This window comes from Amphibalanus amphitrite, unplaced genomic scaffold (genome assembly GCF_019059575.1).
Source record: "Amphibalanus amphitrite isolate SeventyFive unplaced genomic scaffold, NRLGWU_Aamphi_draft 000179F_arrow, whole genome shotgun sequence".
Taxonomy (NCBI): Eukaryota; Metazoa; Arthropoda; class Thecostraca; order Balanomorpha; family Balanidae; genus Amphibalanus; species Amphibalanus amphitrite.
Window position 1 is genome coordinate 866,722 of NW_024881674.1, and position 17,868 is coordinate 884,589.

The 17,868-nt window shown below is 51.8% G+C and overlaps 2 protein-coding genes across 6 annotated transcripts; one reads left to right on the forward strand and one right to left on the reverse strand.

Annotated features, from left to right (window-relative positions):
• The first annotated feature begins 2,734 nt into the window (after positions 1-2,734).
• LOC122383984 (probable dolichyl pyrophosphate Glc1Man9GlcNAc2 alpha-1,3-glucosyltransferase) lies at positions 2,735-8,905 on the forward strand. Of its 5 annotated transcripts, none has more exons than XM_043370884.1 (8): positions 2,735-2,927; positions 4,226-4,292; positions 5,404-5,571; positions 6,134-6,238; positions 6,540-6,708; positions 6,989-7,225; positions 7,666-7,771; positions 8,085-8,905. In XM_043370884.1, exons 2-8 carry the CDS (start codon positions 4,228-4,230, stop codon positions 8,753-8,755), a joined length of 1,521 nt encoding a protein of 506 aa, XP_043226819.1. In that variant the 5' UTR covers positions 2,735-2,927; positions 4,226-4,227; the 3' UTR covers positions 8,756-8,905. The 5 variants fall into 5 exon arrangements, with proteins under 5 accessions (XP_043226819.1, XP_043226823.1, XP_043226821.1 ...); XM_043370888.1 differs by lacking the exon at positions 2,735-2,927 and adding an exon at positions 3,530-3,791; XM_043370886.1 differs by lacking the exon at positions 2,735-2,927 and adding an exon at positions 3,534-3,560.
• On the reverse strand, positions 8,889-17,228 carry LOC122383983 (major facilitator superfamily domain-containing protein 6-like). Its single transcript, XM_043370883.1, has 9 exons — positions 14,765-17,228; positions 13,759-13,843; positions 12,705-13,445; positions 12,054-12,205; positions 11,382-11,554; positions 10,963-11,084; positions 10,607-10,798; positions 9,731-9,849; positions 8,889-9,450 (listed from the first exon to the last, which is right to left on the reverse strand). The coding sequence occupies exons 2-9, from the start codon at positions 13,820-13,822 to the stop codon at positions 9,232-9,234; spliced, it is 1,782 nt and encodes a 593-aa protein (XP_043226818.1). The 5' UTR covers positions 13,823-13,843; positions 14,765-17,228; the 3' UTR covers positions 8,889-9,231.
• Positions 17,229-17,868: the final 640 nt, after the last annotated feature.

Below are 17,868 nucleotides of genomic sequence, written 5' to 3' on the forward strand. Positions count from 1 at the left end.
GGATCCGGCGAGTCGTGTGCGCGGCGCGTGCGTGCCTCAATGGAGCCTGGGGCAGCGGTGGGCAATGAGTAGTCGGCAGGCGGACGGTCCGTGACCCAGGCCATGGAGCGACGCGTGTCGTGGCAACCGACCGGCGGTCGATACAAATACGCAGCGGAGAGCCCGCAGGCCAGGATCGTCTGGTGCGAAAAGCGTACCTACCTACTTTTAGCCACGACTATAAATACGTACAAGGTGTTCGGGCTCAGAAGTGTTCGGGCTTTGCGCTGTCGCTGTCTGTGGAACGAGTAATGCGGCTACGCACCATCTCTTCCTCCGCCGGTTGATGAGTTGAGTTCCGAGTGGTTGTGTCCGCACGCGTGAGCCCAATTCGGCCCGGCGCGGCTCCGTTGGGGCTCGTGGGCGCTATGTTTCAGTTGGACGGACGTCGGACGGGACGCGCTCCGGCAGTCCCAGAGTCGTCCGGCTGTGACCCAGAGCCGAGCACAGCCGGCTCCGCGTGCAAAAACCCCGGTATAACGGAGGTCAGAGCCCGCAAAACAGAGGCCGTGCCTGTGTGGAGGACCTGGCTGCGAGTGAGAACTGAGGCCTTCCTGTGCTCCTTACAAAGAGATGTGTGGTTAGTGATTCACTATTGAAACGTTCGGCCGTAGTTCTTGCATTTGCTCGCTGTATTTGAGCTAGGTATTACGTCGGGACCGCTTGCGTGTTCCGACTTTATTCTTTGTAGAAATCTCAAACATACGTGACCGGTCTGGACACTTATTTCATTCATTTACCAAATAATGCGTGCTGTGCCGTTTATAGATCTAAACATGCCTGCCATTTGTTAGGCTAGGTCTATGGCCTATGTGATCCGATGTGACCTCTTCTATCAGTACGTACTATCACACAGAGTCGTAAACCGACGACAGCTCAATTCACGGACAATACGCGCTGTGTTTATCGCTGCCCGCATCACAGCCGAGCCGCTAATCTGCGGACCTCGTCGGGGCCGGCCGCCGGGGGGGGGGGGGGGGTGTCTGCGCTCAACTCTGTCTGCTGAGTCCAGGCTTTGACACTTTGTGCCCACTTTGACACTACCCGGCGCGCGGGTCTCGGGTCGCAGAGCTAAAACAGACGAAACAGATCAGTCCCGGGTCGAGCTGAACTGCTTAGTGCGATTATAATTTACAATCATTTGGCGGCTATACCTAAATGACCCGTGATCGTAGCTGTTGGTCGAAGTGTGAGCGGGGAAACGTAATGGTCACGAGCAACGCCTGCCTGTGGCGCACTCGGCATTGTGTCCCTAGCTGACACGTGCTGCACGGATTGGTCGAGCACGTGACGACGCGGGGGCCAACCGCACGTGCGTGGGGAGACTCAGTGGGAGACTTTGTTGGTGTCGTCTGGTGACGTCAGCACCGATGACGTCAGCATCGTTTCCAGGTCACCATGGTTCCGATCAACGTTGCATGGAGTACAAGGCGGCCTCCTATGCCTCCTATCTTCCTATTTAACCCTTTGTTCCGACCGACAGCCCAGCTGCTACGAGTGCTGCTGAATGCTCGTCCGAGGCGATTGAAACGTCATCAATCCGATTCGATCATGCCACAGCTTTGACCTTTGAGAGCAGTCGGCTGCTGCTGCCGACTGCTGGCTGCCGACTGCTGGTGCCTGACTGGCGGGGTGCACACTGCAGAGAGACGGCGGCGACGTCTCCGGGAACAGAGACCGTCTCCCTCGCCTCCTGCGCCCCCCCCCCCCCCTGCGGAATCGATAGCTGGGAGCGGGCTTCGATCGCGCCGACACGCCCACTCTCGGCCGACAGTCACGATGTGACGTCACAAGGCGCGTGCTGACGCGTCACACGTGACGCTGAGTCGAGACGGGTGTCTGGGGTCACTGTGATAGTGCTTGCAGTTCGCACGTATGGCTTGTTTCGTCTTTGGTTGGGAGTGTGACAGTGCACTGAAGTCGGGGTTTCAAGAGCGAAGAGTGAAGACGGTGAAGGTCACTGCTCGATTTCACAGTTGAACTCTATGCCTAATAAAATAAGACCATATTGGACCGACAAAATGCACAAAAATACTAGCCAGAAATTTAGTAACGGAGAATTATCTGACGCTATTTTTGCGATACGATCAATGAGAACCCCGCGAGGCCAAAAACTTAGTTATATTTCAACCAAGGCAACCAAGGTCTAACTATATTGCAGAGCGTGCCTTCTCAGATTTCAAGATAATTTATGAGTGGAGACCCACGGCAACGTTTACGCTTTTATGGTCCGAAAAAAAACGTGCCTACTACCTATGATAGGTAGGTATGTAAGTAACTAGATCCTAGACCAAGAAGCGTAAAATAGTTTAATTTAAACCAGGGAGGTCATATCATTGACCTAAATGAAGACAAGTATAGGTCGATAGACGATAGCCTCGTTCGCCATTTGGTCACATTGCTTCAATTTAGACGATTATGATGGGCAAATAATGGGTTGACTCGTGTTTTGTACAGTGTTTTAATGGAAGTCATGATTGCAAATAGGGCGCAAGAGTTTCGTGACGTGGCGCAAGACAGGTGACGAATTTTGTTCGATCTCTTTGGCTGATTAGCATACTTTCTGCTTTCAAGCCTTTTCATTGGCGAATTTAACGTGAAGCCAGCTTTGCACCAATGAAAGGCCGAGAAACGCTAGCAAGCATGTACCATATATGGCAAAATTGACAGCATCCCCATAATCCGAACAGCGCTTCAGTCGTTCGCTGTAGGCCTTGGCTGTATTCGCTGAAACCCCCAAGGCTGAAGCGGAATGCGGATCGATATTGGGATTTTATTCGAGTTTATTCGGGTTTATTCGAGGAATCGGAGGGATCAGAATTAAGTTGCATTTAGTATTTACGAGTGGAGCTGCATATTCCCATCCGTCAATGAGTTTTAAGATTCAGGTGAGTTTGTTTTTGAAGCTTCCTGTTTTTGCAAGTATATGACCAGTCAGTTATCTCTCATGCTCATTTCCCCATGCTGTGCTGAAATTCCTCGTGCTCTGCTGCATGCATTGGTTTTAGAACAATATGGAAATCTGTTTGTAGCCATGTGGGCCATGTGTTTCGTTGAGCAGCAATGAAATTCAATTTTTGATGTTAGGTACCTATCCTCATTTTGCAGTTTGCAGTGTAGACTCAAAATTGAGTCAAACCATGCCATATTGTCACAAACCAGAGTGCTGTTCACGGGCACCTGCGGTAGCTGTGGTAGCTGCGGCTCGGCGGTCAGCCGGGTAATGACGTCATTGAAAGTGGGGATGGGGTGGGTGGTGTGACGTCATACGGCTGCGGTCGGCTGCGGTCGCCTGCATCTCCTGCGGTCGAAACGATCCGACCGCAGCGGCAGCAGGAACCATTTGTCATACAAAGTGGTGCGGCAGTTGCGCATTCATGTTACTTGGGCGCAAAATTTTCACAGCCGCCGCAGACGAACGCATGATGACGCATACACAAGTGGGCGTGACTTACAGCCTGAGATCTACCACAGTTATCCCAGTCACCGCAGGTGCCCGTGAACAGCGCTCATGCCATATTGTAAATGTGTTTGCATCACAGTCAAAGTGCATTATTGAGCACTGACGTCCAAAGTATGGGACTGTTGTGATGTGGTGTGTGTTCCGTGTGTGCTCACGTGTTTCATGGATGGAACGAAATTGAAATAGAGTGTATTTTTATTATCATTATTATTATTATTATTATAAACCATGTATTAACAGAAAATTGTTGATGCAATAATTTCATGCTAATAAATCAGAAGTACCATAGGTAAGTATTGTTGTGTGGTCTCACTTTTCAGCCATAGAAGGATGTGTTCTTTCAATTCATGTTTTGTTTGGTGAGTTTCTTCAGCTCTTAAGGGGTGCAAATGGAGGAAATCACTATTTTTTTTCTCTGGCCGATCCTGTCAGCTTGTAAGTCTCCTGTGTATCATTTTTCAGACAATGCTGCACCAGCACAGCAGTTCAGCACAGTATCACCAAGGGCTCACAGCTATCCACACAAATTTCACACCACAAGCTGTTAATCTGCAGTCTGCACTGCAACTTATGCCAGCGGAATGCTGTGGTCCTGTACAGACACAATCTTGACAGACATTATTGTCATAGGTACTTTGTTGTCTTTGGATAAGTAATGATCAATAGAATCAAAAGAAAAAATCAATACAATGTTTTCCATTAACAAACGTTCTCTTATTTCAGGAATGGACTCTATTTATGAAGTATTTATTCTAACCAGCTGTTTGAAATTGCTCCTGATCCCGGCATAGTAAGTAAAGATCATTGTGCTAATTCTTGCTGGCATTTGCTACCTCCCAAATTGAGTTTGGGTTTTGCAGAAAAAGTAGTTACTCAGTGCTCTTCATGAGAATGTGCTAATTGTTCCTGATCTGAATCCATACTGGTGACCTCGCAAAGTCACAGGTCAGGTCAGAGACACAGAATATATTGTGATATATTGAGATATTGTGAATATCGAATAAACAGCTTTTTACCTGCATCAGTCATGTTCTTACCTGTTTTAAAAATTGGTCTAAACAACTGGATGGAGGAAATCCTGTTCATGCATCTGAAAGAGCTTTAAAAATTTTGGTAACTCCGACCCCGACTGGTTGCAACTGGCAACTTCGGCGGATTCCGATTTCGCAGCCATTTCCAGAAAATTACCCCCCCCATTTTTCCCGACCCCAAAATCTCATCGGATGTGCATCGATCTTAGGGGTACGGGTGGTTCCTGGTCGGAGCTTGGGGGGAGTTGCCCTGCTTTCCCTCTTCCGTCGCGACACTAATGGCAGGTATCGATATCCAGATCACAAAAAGATCGCCGCTTACTGCCGAAAATTGCGTAGTTTGACGTTATAGCTCAATGACCCCTGAAAGTGAGCTAAAAGCTGTGTCAGAAAAAGTGAACTGTGTCTCAAAGGTGAAGAGAAGGGTGCGCCGAGTCTAGGCCGGATCAGCTCACTCAATCCGGAGATAACTATTTGCAGAAAACCATACAGGGTATACCTACTGAACCGCTCTGTCATCGATGGTTGATGTTGATGTGCTACATGTAAATGTCATGAAAAGAGTTCATGTGCTACTTTGAAGGGATCCCTAGACTCTATATGAAAATGAGGACTCTATTAGTATTTTACACATTAAGCCTTGGTCTGTGGATGTCACTCATTAGACTTTTTACAAGGCATGAGTGAATGGCATTTTACAGTGAATGTGGCTCTTCATTTCTTATGCATTAAATATTTAAATATCAACATAGCTTTGTTAAGTGTGGTTTCCTTCAACGTGACATGTCATGCAAACTGCCATTTGATATCAAACACAAAGTTAAGTGTAATTTAGAGCTATGGCTGACGCTGTCATTAATCTCATTTCAGCCGCAGCACGGACTTTGAGGTTCACCGTAACTGGCTGGCCATCACACACTCCCTGCCGCTGGAGCAATGGTACACGGAGAGCACGTCAGAGTGGACGCTGGACTACCCGCCGCTGTTCGCCTGGTTCGAGTACTGCCTCTCGCAGCTGGCCGCCTTCTTCGACCCCAGGCCAGTGCTAAAACTCCGCCCTGCATATTGTTTTTGAATTTCTGAATCTGATTATACAACACTGATTCAATATACTGGTGAATTGAGGCAATTTGTTCCAGTTCTGACATCTGTTTTGTCGAATGCAATCATTGTGGTGCAGATAAATATGTTTCGGTTTTAATTAGTGAATTTCTGTGCCAAAATAGGATGTTTGGTGTTAAAATTTGGTCTTGTGGTACCGTTGGCACTGAGTTTGTGTATTCTACAACGTCATATGATTGAGTGCAGATCTGAATTCTAAAACTCTTTCTGCTCAGAATTAGGAAGGACGCTTGTTACGCTTAATTACGCAGGACGCTTTCTGAGTCAGAAAGCGTCATTCCGCTAAGCGGACAAACTAAGCTGGTGACCGACATTGAGGAAATGAAGAAATGTTTGATCACTATAACTGCAAATATCCCCTACCATAGACATCGGTATTCGGTATACAGAGGTCTATGCCCCTACCTATACGTCAATAATTACTGGTATCAATGATTGCTTTGCTTTTCCCGCTGACCGAGCCGACGTCACGTTGCAGAATGCTGGAGGTGCAGAATCTCAATTACGCCTCGCCAGCCACGATCCTGTTTCAACGCCTGACTGTCATCGCTAGCGACTTTGTGCTTCTAGTCGGCGTCAAAAAGTAAGCAGGGAATGGCCCCCCCTCCCCCCCCCCATAGGAGCAGCAGCTTCCATCTTCAACTAATAGAAAAATCAACAGCCGTATAGCAGGGCTACTGGTACTTGACCTCTTTCTGGTAGGCTTTTGAGTATATGGTCACTTTCTATGTGCACAGACCTCGTGTCCAGTGAGGGGGCCTACGTGACTCCTTTTGACCCGTCTGTGACTATTGTCTGTCCCTCTCTAGGTGCGCGGACACTGTACCCGGCCAGGGGACCTACCTAACACGCTCTGATCAGTGTGTGATGTATTCACCCTCCAGGTGCGCGGACACTGTCCCCGGCCAGGGCACCTACCTGACCTCTCCCCGGGTGCGACTGGCGGCGCTGACTCTGGGCAGCGCCGGTCTCATTATGGTGGATCACATCCACTTCCAGTACAACGGCCTGCTGATCGGACTGCTGCTCATCAGCTACGCGCACATGACGCAGGTGGGACCGGACGGGAGTCAGACAGACTGAATGTTGTCGTTATGTGGAGCTGAGTTATAGTTAGTATGATAATGGCTTTAAATCTAGGTTGTACTTGTGATTAATGCTAGAAATTCAGACGAATATCAATGTAAAGTTTGCGTCGAAAGATATGTTCGCGTTATTATTTCACCCTCGCGCATGAACGGAACTTGTGCTAACGTCAAGTGACTTCTGACAAAGTCGTAAACCATGCTGAGTTTAGCCTGCGATTCTCATACATTCGCACCTCTCTCCGCAGGGCCGCTTCCTCAAGTCGGCGTTCTTCTTCACGGTGCTGCTGAACATGAAGCACATCTTCCTGTACCTGGCGCCGGCCTACTTTGTGTTCCTGTTGCGGAACTACTGTGTGACGATCCCTGCCGGTGGCTGGCTGCCGCGCCCGCAGCTCGCCAACACTGCCAAACTGGGTCTGGTGGTGCTGGGTGTGTTCGGCCTGTCCCTGGCGCCGTTCGCCGCGCTCGGTCAGCTGCCCCAGGTGAGTTTGGGAGATTTTCTCTAATTAGTCGCAGAGCGGAGAGTGGGTGCTTGGGTGAAGAGGGATGCATCTTTTTGAGCTTCCGACTGAGGTTAGTGGTGTGAAAATTGAAAAATGCCGTATTTTCTTGATTGACGCTCGACACATTGCGAGCACAATATGAGCCATGTATGCTATTTAGTCTGTTGAAAGTACCGATACTCGGGGGAAGGAAGTACCGGTGAACCGACGGCCAAAATCGGTGCAACCCTCTACCTCACCCTTCCTCCCTGACATCCTCATCCATCCTCCTGTCAATTGGTTCGGTGACTCTCGAACCTAGCAGCCCTCCCTCGGTCGGGCTTGATGGCACCGCCACGGCACCGTCTATTAGTTATATGTGTCCAATTCCTCGTCATGTCTCATCTGGGGTCTATAACGTGTTCATCTCTGTCCGGCAGTTGGTGTCCCGTCTGTTCCCGTTCAAACGCGGACTGTGCCACGCCTACTGGGCTCCCAACCTCTGGGTTTTCTACAACCTGGCTGACAAACTCGCTGTGTTCGGCGGTGAGTATCGGTGTGATAGGATAGACAGCATTGCTGAATGGTATATGGCACGAAAACTTTGGACTTCACTCAATTAGGGTTGCTTATATGTTAGGCGGTTTGGATGTCTTGTATAAAAGGATTGACAAATTTAAGCTAGGGACGCATTAAACATATTTTGAGTGTGTAGATCCTGACCCCTTTTTCAAAATCCTTTCATCCTTGATTACCTACTTTATCTGTCCCACTGCAGCTTCATTTTCTATCGTAGACTGTCTCCCTGTCGGGTACTCAATGTCTCTATGTCTGACAACTGTGTGTCTCTGTCTGCCAGCGCGGCGTCTCGGTGTGTCGGTGCCCGGCTCGGCGGCGGCCTCCATGACCGGCGGTCTGGTACAGGACGTGGAGCACGCCCTGCTCCCGGCCGTCCGTCCGGCGGCTACGTTCGCGCTCAGCGCGGCCGCCATGCTGCCCGCCCTGGTCACCCTGTGGCGCCGGCCGGCCGACGCGGCCGCCTTCCTGCGCGCGCTGGTCCAGTGCGCGCTGTGCTCGTTCCTGCTGGGCTGGCACGTGCACGAGAAGGCCGTGCTGCTGGCGGTGGTGCCGCTGGCGGTGCTGGCGCTGCGCAGCGGGCCGGAGGCGCGGCTCTACCTGCTGCTCTCGGCGGCCGCTCACGTCTCGCTGGGCCCGCTGCTGTTCGGCGGCCGAGAGGCGCCAGCGCGCCTGCTCCTGGCCGGCCTGCACGCTGGGTACGCGGCGCAGGCGCTGCCGGCCGCCGCCGGTCCGCCCAGCCGCGCCTACACCGGCTACCTGGCCGGTCTGGCGGCCGTGGCCGTGTATGACGTCATTGGACACCGGGCGCTCGGCCTGGATGGCCGGTGGCCGTTCCTGCCGCTGCTGGTGACGTCACTCTACTGTGCAGTGGGCGTGGTCTGCTGCTGGCTGGCGCTCTACTGGCATATGCTGTTCAGGGTAGAGGGAGGACAGAAAATCAAGGTGCGCTAGTCGCACCGCCATGTGATACAAATTATGGGTTTATCGTGTGCCTTGGGTGTTATTTGGCCATGTCAATTGCCAGTACCTGTTTTGGGGATTGCCTTATGTGTTTCACTAGGGGATGGGTCCACACAATACATAATCCTTTTCTACAAAAGATGTATTTGATCACTTCGGTAAAGTAAAGCTCAGCGTCCCTAAGATGGGCGACTCCAATTCCGTTCCAATCTTGGAGACCATTGTCATGTGAGAAAAAACAGCGTCGTGTTGAAGGTTGGAACGGAATGAGAAAATATCACTGATGTTGACTAACAAACGCCACAAGCCGGCACTGTTTCACGCATTGGTGAATATGAGCGTCTCTGAGTTGTTGACTTTGAACTAAAACGTTGTCACCATGATAAATGGTGTCTGAAAACAATGAACACCTACACCACGACATTCAGTCACAATCACCCTCACCCTTTCACCCTCACTCACACGGTCTAGGCGTCCCCGTTGGGTGTTTCTGGCACCAGAGGCGCCTCGGATCCCTCCGGCGCCGCCCGGCCGTCCATGGGCTTCATCTCACGCAGCATGCTGTCCGGCGTGGCCGTCCGGTCGGCGTCGGAGCCGGAGTTTGCCGGCTCGGGACACCAGCGGCTGGTGATACAGTGGAGCACCACGTACAGAACGGACGCCGCCACCGAGATCAGGCCGAATATCTGACAGAGGAGACGGGGGCTGTCAGGTTTTGATTGAAAAATATGGGACTGGGAGAGGCGGGATCAGCAGAAATTAGTTTCAGAGCCCTCATAAAGCGTGTCAATAAAGACCCAATTCCCAAATCCCCAAGTCAGACTGTAATAACTGCCCATCCAAGATCAGGCATGGACCTGGTCTGGAGCCACGGAACAATGCTGAAAATCACAAAAAGAGCGGGTGTTGTATTCTTTCCTCTTCTTTGTGATCACGAGTAGAGAGCCGACTTCGCTCCATACTTACCCGGAACATCATGGCGCCGCCGACTGAGCCGTACAGGATGCCGCCGAAGCCGCTGCCGATCGCCACGCCGACACACTCGAACGACGCTCCGACCAGGCCCTGCAGCGTGGCCGTCATGCCTGGGGGTAGAAAGAGTATGTCGGTGAACAGCTCTGACCAGGTCCTGCAGTGTGGCTGTCATACCTGAGAATAGGATGGATACGTCAATTAACAGCTCCGACCAGGCCCTGCAGCGTGGCCGTCATGCCTGGGGGTAGAAAGGGTGTGTCAGTGAACAGCTCCGATCGGGTCCTGCAGTGTGGCGGTTATGCCAGGGAGTATGGAGTGGTACGTCAGTGGACAGCTCTGACCAGGTCCTGCAGTGTGGCTGTCATGCCTGAGAATAGGATGGATACGTCAATTAACAGCCCCGACCTGGCCCTGTCGCGTGGCGGTTATGCCTGGGGGTATGGGGGTATGTCAGTGGACAGCTCCGATTTAGCACGGCAGCATTTAGACGCCGTAATTGACGGCAGCAGTGGTACGCTAGTAAATAGTTCCGACCAATCTCTGCAAAATAAATGTCAAAGATCACCGGCCCTGGTTTGGAAACACCGCAAACACTCAGGCCAGACCCTCTCCAACGTTCAGCGGCGACTCCCCAAAAGCTGCACAGATTATGCTAACAACCGGTAAATCCAGTTTCTTCAGCGGATCTGGCAGGGCCAAATAAAGTTCGACAACAATGAACATCCTAAAACAACGTGGACATGTCGACCCCTCAATGCCCCCCCCCCCCCGTCCTGGACAAAACCGACAGCGCGAAAGCCTTTCCAAATATCCAGACAGATATATCCTCTCCCTCCGGCACCCCGTCGCTCCCTGTCTGTGTCTTACCGGGCGGAGCGACGGCGCAGGCGTAGCCGACCATGTTGGCGTAGAACAGACCGAAGGTCAGCCCATTCAGCAGTTCGATCGGCAGCACGACCCACGGGTTCTTCAGCAGCGAGTAGAGCAGGAAGCGGACGCCGAAGGCCAGCAAGACCACGGTCTGGGTGTACACGTGACCCAGCTTACGGATCACCCAGCCTGCAAGGGGAAAGAGAACGCGTGAGGTTGGGGAGGTCGGAACATAGTTGTATTATTGCTGACGACCTATTCCTGTTGACGATAAATTGCAATGCATTCTCGAGGGATACTACATTTCAATTCAAACCATAATTACGGGAACTGCGGTGATTTCGATCTCTTACCGGAGATGAAGAAGAAAGGCACCTCTCCGAGGAAGCACTGCACGAGCAGCGTGAGGCCCGAGACCAGACTAATCCACTCGAAGGCAGAGCAGTCCCAGGCCAACGCCACGTCCTGCAGGTGGCTGTATAGTAGGGAGGGCGCTAGGTTAGTGAGTAGAAAATGCATTACGCAAAAACGTATGATGGAAAAAGTGGCAGCTGGTGAATGAATCGCTAAAAGGAAAATGAGGGTTGAACTGGAAGAGTCGTTACAAACAATATTCATGATTACATTGTTGACTACAGAAACTCCACTACTGGCGCGCTCTACATAAAGACGAATCACCGTCATTTTCCATATTCTAACATCAGCAACTTCTAGCCTCCAAATATCACAGTACGGTAGCAGCACGTCTCACACTCCCCGACTAGTAACTCACAGGAAGAAGAACGTCCACAGGAGTCCGGTCATGGTTCCCACCACGCAGCAGCTGAGCACAAACAGAACCACGGCCGGACGAACCAGCAGCGCGCCCAGGCCGGCCAGGAACCGCGGCCGGGCCTCCTTCAGTGCCGAGACGTGCAGCTTGGTGCAGGCCATCATATTCAACACCTACAGAGGGCAGGCCAGGGAGGGTTAACTCAGAGTTGGCTGGGACAGATACAGTTGTACAGGTCTCGCGGGTTTTAGCGGCAGGTTTTGCACCTATGAAATTTTGTGTACTTCAGGCTATATCTTCGTCGTCATAAGCTTGTAAGTGTTGAAGATGCGATCGATTTCTTCGTTCACAAGCCTGCCATGATCGTATAAAATGGCTTCATCGTAGATCGATTAGTTTCTGAGATATAACCGGAAATGTAAAAGGGCAAAACCTACCGCTTAATCTAACGAGAGCCGTACCAGCACGGACCTACTTACCGGCTGAGCGCGTAAAGGGGACAGTGAGATGGAACATTCACCAGTGAGTGGGTCACAGGTCCCGTCAGTCAGTGAGTGTTAATATAATGATATCGGCGTCTACGTCTAAAAAATTCATACTGAATGCAAATCACCTCAACTGAAGTACGCTGTGCAGATAGTACCAGCTGTCCCACAGGTCACTAAGTCTCACCATCATGCCGATGAGGAGGTAGAAGGCCGGCGAGTAATCCTTAGTGTCGCTGTTCCGGCTGGCCACATCCACCAGGTACCCGGCCAGGAAGCTGAAGATGCCCCAGCCGAAGGAGCCCCACACGCGCTGGTAGCCGTACTTGGACGGGTCATCTGTGCACAGAGGGGGGGGGGGGGGTCGCCAGGGGGGGGGGGGTCAGACGTCGGGTTCGACGTCGTTGTAGCCTTGCTTGATGAGCCTGACTTATGAATGTGAAAAGAAATCAGCCAGTAGCCACCTCGAGACGAATAGATCCATCTTTAATGGATACCGGTGACTGGTGATCCATTATTCATCACGTTGTGACAGGGGTGTTATGATAAACCGTGTCTACATGTCACCTATACTCGTAACATGGAACAAGATGGACAGACGAGGACAATAACAAACGACATTCGAGTGTCCCTTTGTCATCACCGCTTGTTTAGCATATGTTATGACAGTTCCCGTCCCATGTCTCATGTCAAGACAGACATGACTTACAACGTGTTTACAACTGCAGGTCATGTAGGAACAGCTCACTACGTTTGTCATTCCAGGGTGGGCAAGAGAGGAGGAAAGGTTCACGCCGTCCGCCACCGTTGGGAGGGAGGGGAGGCCGGCGCAACTCACCGAGCAGTTTGAAGGCAATAGTATCAGCCAGCGGTATGGTGATGGAGGTGCCGTCCCAGGCGAGTATCAGGAACACCAAGAACACCCAGAACTGGCTCGTCTGGTAGTAGGCGCTGGCGTCCACCGGCCGGCCGTTCAGCAGCTTCATCAGTGGCCGGTCGGCGCAGCTCAGACTGCAGTTGGTCGTCTCGGGGTCCACACAGGCCGGGTAGTGCGTTACCGTGCCGTTCACCGGTACGTCCTTCAGCGGCAGGTACAGACAGAGACCCTCCACGTCCAGGGCGGACAGGTTGAGCTGCAGCGGCAGCTGGCCGCCGGCCGGCCGGCACCAGTCGCTCTGCGTGCCGCAGTCGGGCCAGCGGTCACAGTGCAGCTCGCACCGGACCGTGTCGTTCCGGGCTCCGGCGGCGGCCGTTAGCCGGGCGGCGTGGCAGTGCGCCTCGCGGTCAGCACACTGCTTCACAAACGCCGCCGGGCCGCACTTGAGCTGCACGGCGGCGGCCAGCGGCGCCGGCGGCGCGGCCGGCAGGAAATTCAGCGTGATGTAGCCGACCGTGGTGACCACCAGCAGGCAGAAGAACACCAGCTTGTGCCGGTGGGTGGCGTCGGCGATAGCGCCCACCACTGGTCGCATCAGCGCCGCCACGACAGGCAGGACGACATACACCGCGCCCACACCGACCTCCGAGATACCCAGCTGGCGGGCGTACACCGGCAGGAACGGCAGGATCGGCGCCACACCTGCCGCCGGCGACAGCACAGACGTAGCGCAAACACAGACACACAAAAACACCAACAAACACAGGTGTGTAGGGGTCACGGCTGACTCATATTCAAGGTAACCAGCGAGGGCATACAAGGCAAGATACGCAACAGTTTACAGTGATGACACTGCAATGGCAGCCAATGCGCGAGATGCAACCTGTCAGAGGAAAAGTGGAGGTGATAACGCTGTAATGAATTTAAATCCCTTCCCATTACAACCTATATATTATTTCTTGAGGTAATTACAGCAAATTAACTAATGTTCGATAAACAGTTTAAAAGGACTTACCACCAAAGAAGAAAAAGTAAAATGCCTTTATAGGCAAAAGCTTGGCATTAACTTTCAACTTCATGGTGAAATATCGTTAGGTTCCCTGGAAAAAGAAATACATATTTATCAAAACTACTTGTCCATCAGCGGACGGCAATAGACTCCGTTGAGAAAGCTCAGACGTTTAATGCCACAAAATACCGTCCTGACCAATAAACTGATCAGCTCAGCGCAAATGCCAAAGTCTCACTGTGGGCTGACACGTCCGCAGTCACGAGACAAACACGGTAGCGCGGTGACCTTTCGCCTGACAGCGGCGCGTTCCCCTCAGTGGCCTCCACAGAGCCGCGCTCAGACAACCACCCGTACTTTGAAGTTTGGACTCATGAAGTCGTCACAGAATGTAGGCTGTGGCGACAGCCTGGCAGAGTGCAGCTAACGGTCTGTGTTAGCTGCATTCTGCAATCTGCGGCACAGACATGTGTCTGGAAAGGCCTATTACGTACGGTAGGAGCGTCATGAGCCAGGACACTGCGGCGGTATATCAGCGACATCAATACATCATCCTAAGGATGTGGGAGCTCAGAAGCCAGCATTGCAGTAATATCAATATCTACATCATCCTATAACGGACGTGGGACCTCAAAATTGGTCAGGCTTACCCCAAAGGGCCGATGCAATAATGTTTCTTCTTCCGAATGCTTCGTGCCACGTCTCAGAAGGAAGACGTCATTGATCAAAATAGGCAGATATATGTGGCAATGCGAATCTTCGAAAGCTTTCAACCATTGGTCCTACTAACGGGTAAGTTTGAGCAAAAACCATGAATTATCATTTCACAGTAAACCCATATCGCTGTTTGCTGTTTTGTAGACCGAGTTTGGGGATATCAGGCAGTCAACTGGCACACATGCGACAACGAGGACCAGATGGACCAGATACCAATAACATCTCATCACAGAGGTTAACCACCACTTGGCCACACAGCCAGCTCCAACGAGCGTCCAATTGAGTAACATCTCACCTTTCACGCTGCGGTGGTACGAGCCCGGTCCCGTCTCCTGCACAACTGCGGGCCCGCCGCCAGGCCTCGGGTCCCACTCGACCTCGTCCCTCCTCCCTCCTCACTCCGCCTGCTGACAGGACCGCCGCTCACCTCACACGCTGAGTCAGCATGAACGAGGGGGGGGGGGGGAGTATACATCCCTCACGCCAGTTGTGAGCACAGAGAACTGCAGAGCCCGGTAGGGGGCGGGACTGCATTGCCATTGCAGGGTGACGACCGAGCACATATGACCAGCGACTCAACGAACAGACCAGAAGCCCCGCGAGCTCGAAACGGATGGAAAGCGGATAGATATTGCACGTCAAAGTGTGGCAATGGCACCGGATAGGCTACCGCAGAGTGGGTTGCAATGGATATCTAGCTCAAACAAAGAGGCACAAGCTCACTTCGTGTATCGGACAGCTGAATGCAATCTCAATTTCAGCACCGGATCCACTATTGACTGAATGGGGTGTTAATTGTCAAACACCCCCTTCTCATCTCCCCCCCCCCCCCAGTTGACTGTTCTCGATTGTTCAGAGAACCAGCAATGCGCGGATCGCCTTGACATTTTCTGTAGCTTCTTCTACATCAATTTTACATACATTATTAGTAAATTTTATTTCGTTTCGTCGATTGTTGGTAATGGCCGATTTTTAGCGGCCTTCAGTGGTCTTGTATTGTCTGCTGTGGCCTCTGTTTCTGCTGGTGTTCTGTCTGATGCTAGCGTCAGTGTTCGTGTTGATGGCTATAGTGCGACTGTGCTGCTGGTTACTGGTAGCTCCGAGAGCTTTATAGGCCAGTCTCTTGTCCATGAACATAGCCTGCATGTGCGTCATCGGCCAAACACTATCGTTGGCCGCCACTGTTCTTTCGGTTCAAACACTCCGCTATTGCCTGGTCGACCTTACCCCCTATGGTTAGGCGTGTACCTACCTACTCAGCTGTAAAACTGTCGGTCCTGCCAACCCCGTGTTGTGACCTCATCTTGGGACAGGATTTCATGTGACAGCACAGGCAGTGTAACGGTTCAGTTTATGAGGCAGAAACCGCCACTAAGTGTCTATGGACTAGCGACCCTCTCTGTTCCCCCACTTTCGTTGTTGGCCAGCCTTTCTCCTGACTGCAAACCGGTTGCAGCCAAACCCCCCTCAACTTCGAAGTTCGAGGGGCAGAAAACCTCCCGGCCGATGACTTCTCAAGAGCGTACTGTGCGACGTTTAGCTCCGATACCCTGGTGGAGCCCACAACTCTCTCTGCTACCCCGCCGTTACCTAGATGGTACACCTCATCCGTTCTTGCAGCCTGCCATTTTCCTTTGATAACGTCCAAAGTCAGTTCTTCATGCCAAACTTGCGCTGGGTGAGAACAAAGGTTTCACAGACTGCTTCAAGCTCACTCAATCAAGACTGCCTAGCCCGTTGAGAGTCTCAACATAGGCTTCAGGGGCCTTCTTCCGACGTCGTGCCATAATCAATCGCTATCTATTCTTTGTCGCTGACGAGTTTTCACACTTTCCCTTTGCGTTCCCATGCGCGGATATGACCGACCGCCACGGTCATCTCGTGCCTTTATAAGATGTTCGCGATCTTCGGCATGCCGGCTCTACATTCATTCAAACAGGGGAGCGGCCCTCATATTGGCTGAGCTGCGTCGGTTCCTCAGCAGTAGCGGTGTCGCTTGCAGCTACACTACACCGTATTATCCCCGCGGTAACGGCCAGTGTGAGACATAACGGCGTCATATGGAAGGCCGTTACCCTCGCTTTAAGATCCCATGGTCTCCGGTACAGCAGTGGTAGATGGTCCAGGTCCTGCAAGGCGCCTTGCCCCCTATTCAATCACCGCTAAGCACGTCTACTAACATCACCCCTCGCGAGCGCTTGCTTGTGTACAGTCGTCACTCTACGAGTGGGTGCTTTGTCCCCTCTTGGCTGATGTCGACAGGATCTGTGCTGCTGAAATGACATGTCTGTCTCTCGGAGTATGATCCTTTGGTAGAAGGGTTGGAGTTGCTCGAGACACTCAGTTTGTTCACGTTCGTTTCTGGGATGGAAATGGAAGAGTCCACTAGTTCTGTGCATGATCTGGACCCTTGTGGCCTGTGGTGATGCTCCACTGTCTGATCAAAATGCTGATAAAGGCAGAGCTGTCTGCTGATGCTGCAGACCTTAGTGCCTCTGGCCCTCTAGCCTCATTGCTATGGTTCTGAAGTACCACTGACACTTGACAGTGAATCAGGAGCCAAAGGACAGTCTCACTCAAGGGTCTTGTGATTGGGCAATGGGCATCCTGTCCCTGACCTGACTCTGAGCCATCACAGATTCAGTTGTGTTCTGCAGCAGATGAACCCCATGACCCATCCCACTGGGAAGAGTAAAATGTTACCCATCACTGATCACTATCATATGTTGCGCTAATCTTGTACTAATTGTACATTGTGTGTGGATCTGTGTCTTTTTTGGCTCACCTGTCTATTCTGTAAAGGAGAGAATGTGGTGATTGTTGAATGGGTATGCATGAGTTTCACATGCTGCTTGATAAGGTAAATGCCTAAAACACCTGCTTTTTGTTGCAGGTAGGGTGAATTGCCTTTTTTGCTGAATAAAGCCAAAGCTATGAAATTATGAAATTTGCAAGCTATGAAATTTGAAATTTGCCAAAGCTATACACTTTCCCCAGTACAAGTGATCCCAGCTTTGCCCTGTGAGGGTAGGGGGAGTATATAAATTGGTGGATAGTGAAAACAGGGTACCCATGGCATTGTTATCAAGGTGCTTGAAATTCACTTACGCAAACCAAGACCATGTGGATTTCGACATGACTCATGAAAGACATACAGAGAGAGGGGAGGGAGAGGGAGAGGGAGAGGGAGAGGGAGAGGAGGGAGAGGGAGAGGGAGAGGGAGAGGGAGAGGGAGAGGGAGAGGGAGAGGGAGAGGGAGAGGGAGAGGGAGAGGGAGAGGGAGAGGGAGAGGGAGAGGGAGAGGGAAGGGAGAGGGAGAGGGAGAGGGAGAGGGAGAGGGAGAGGGAGAGAGGGATAGGGGAAGGGAGAGGGAGAGGGAGAGGAGGAGGGGAGAGGGGA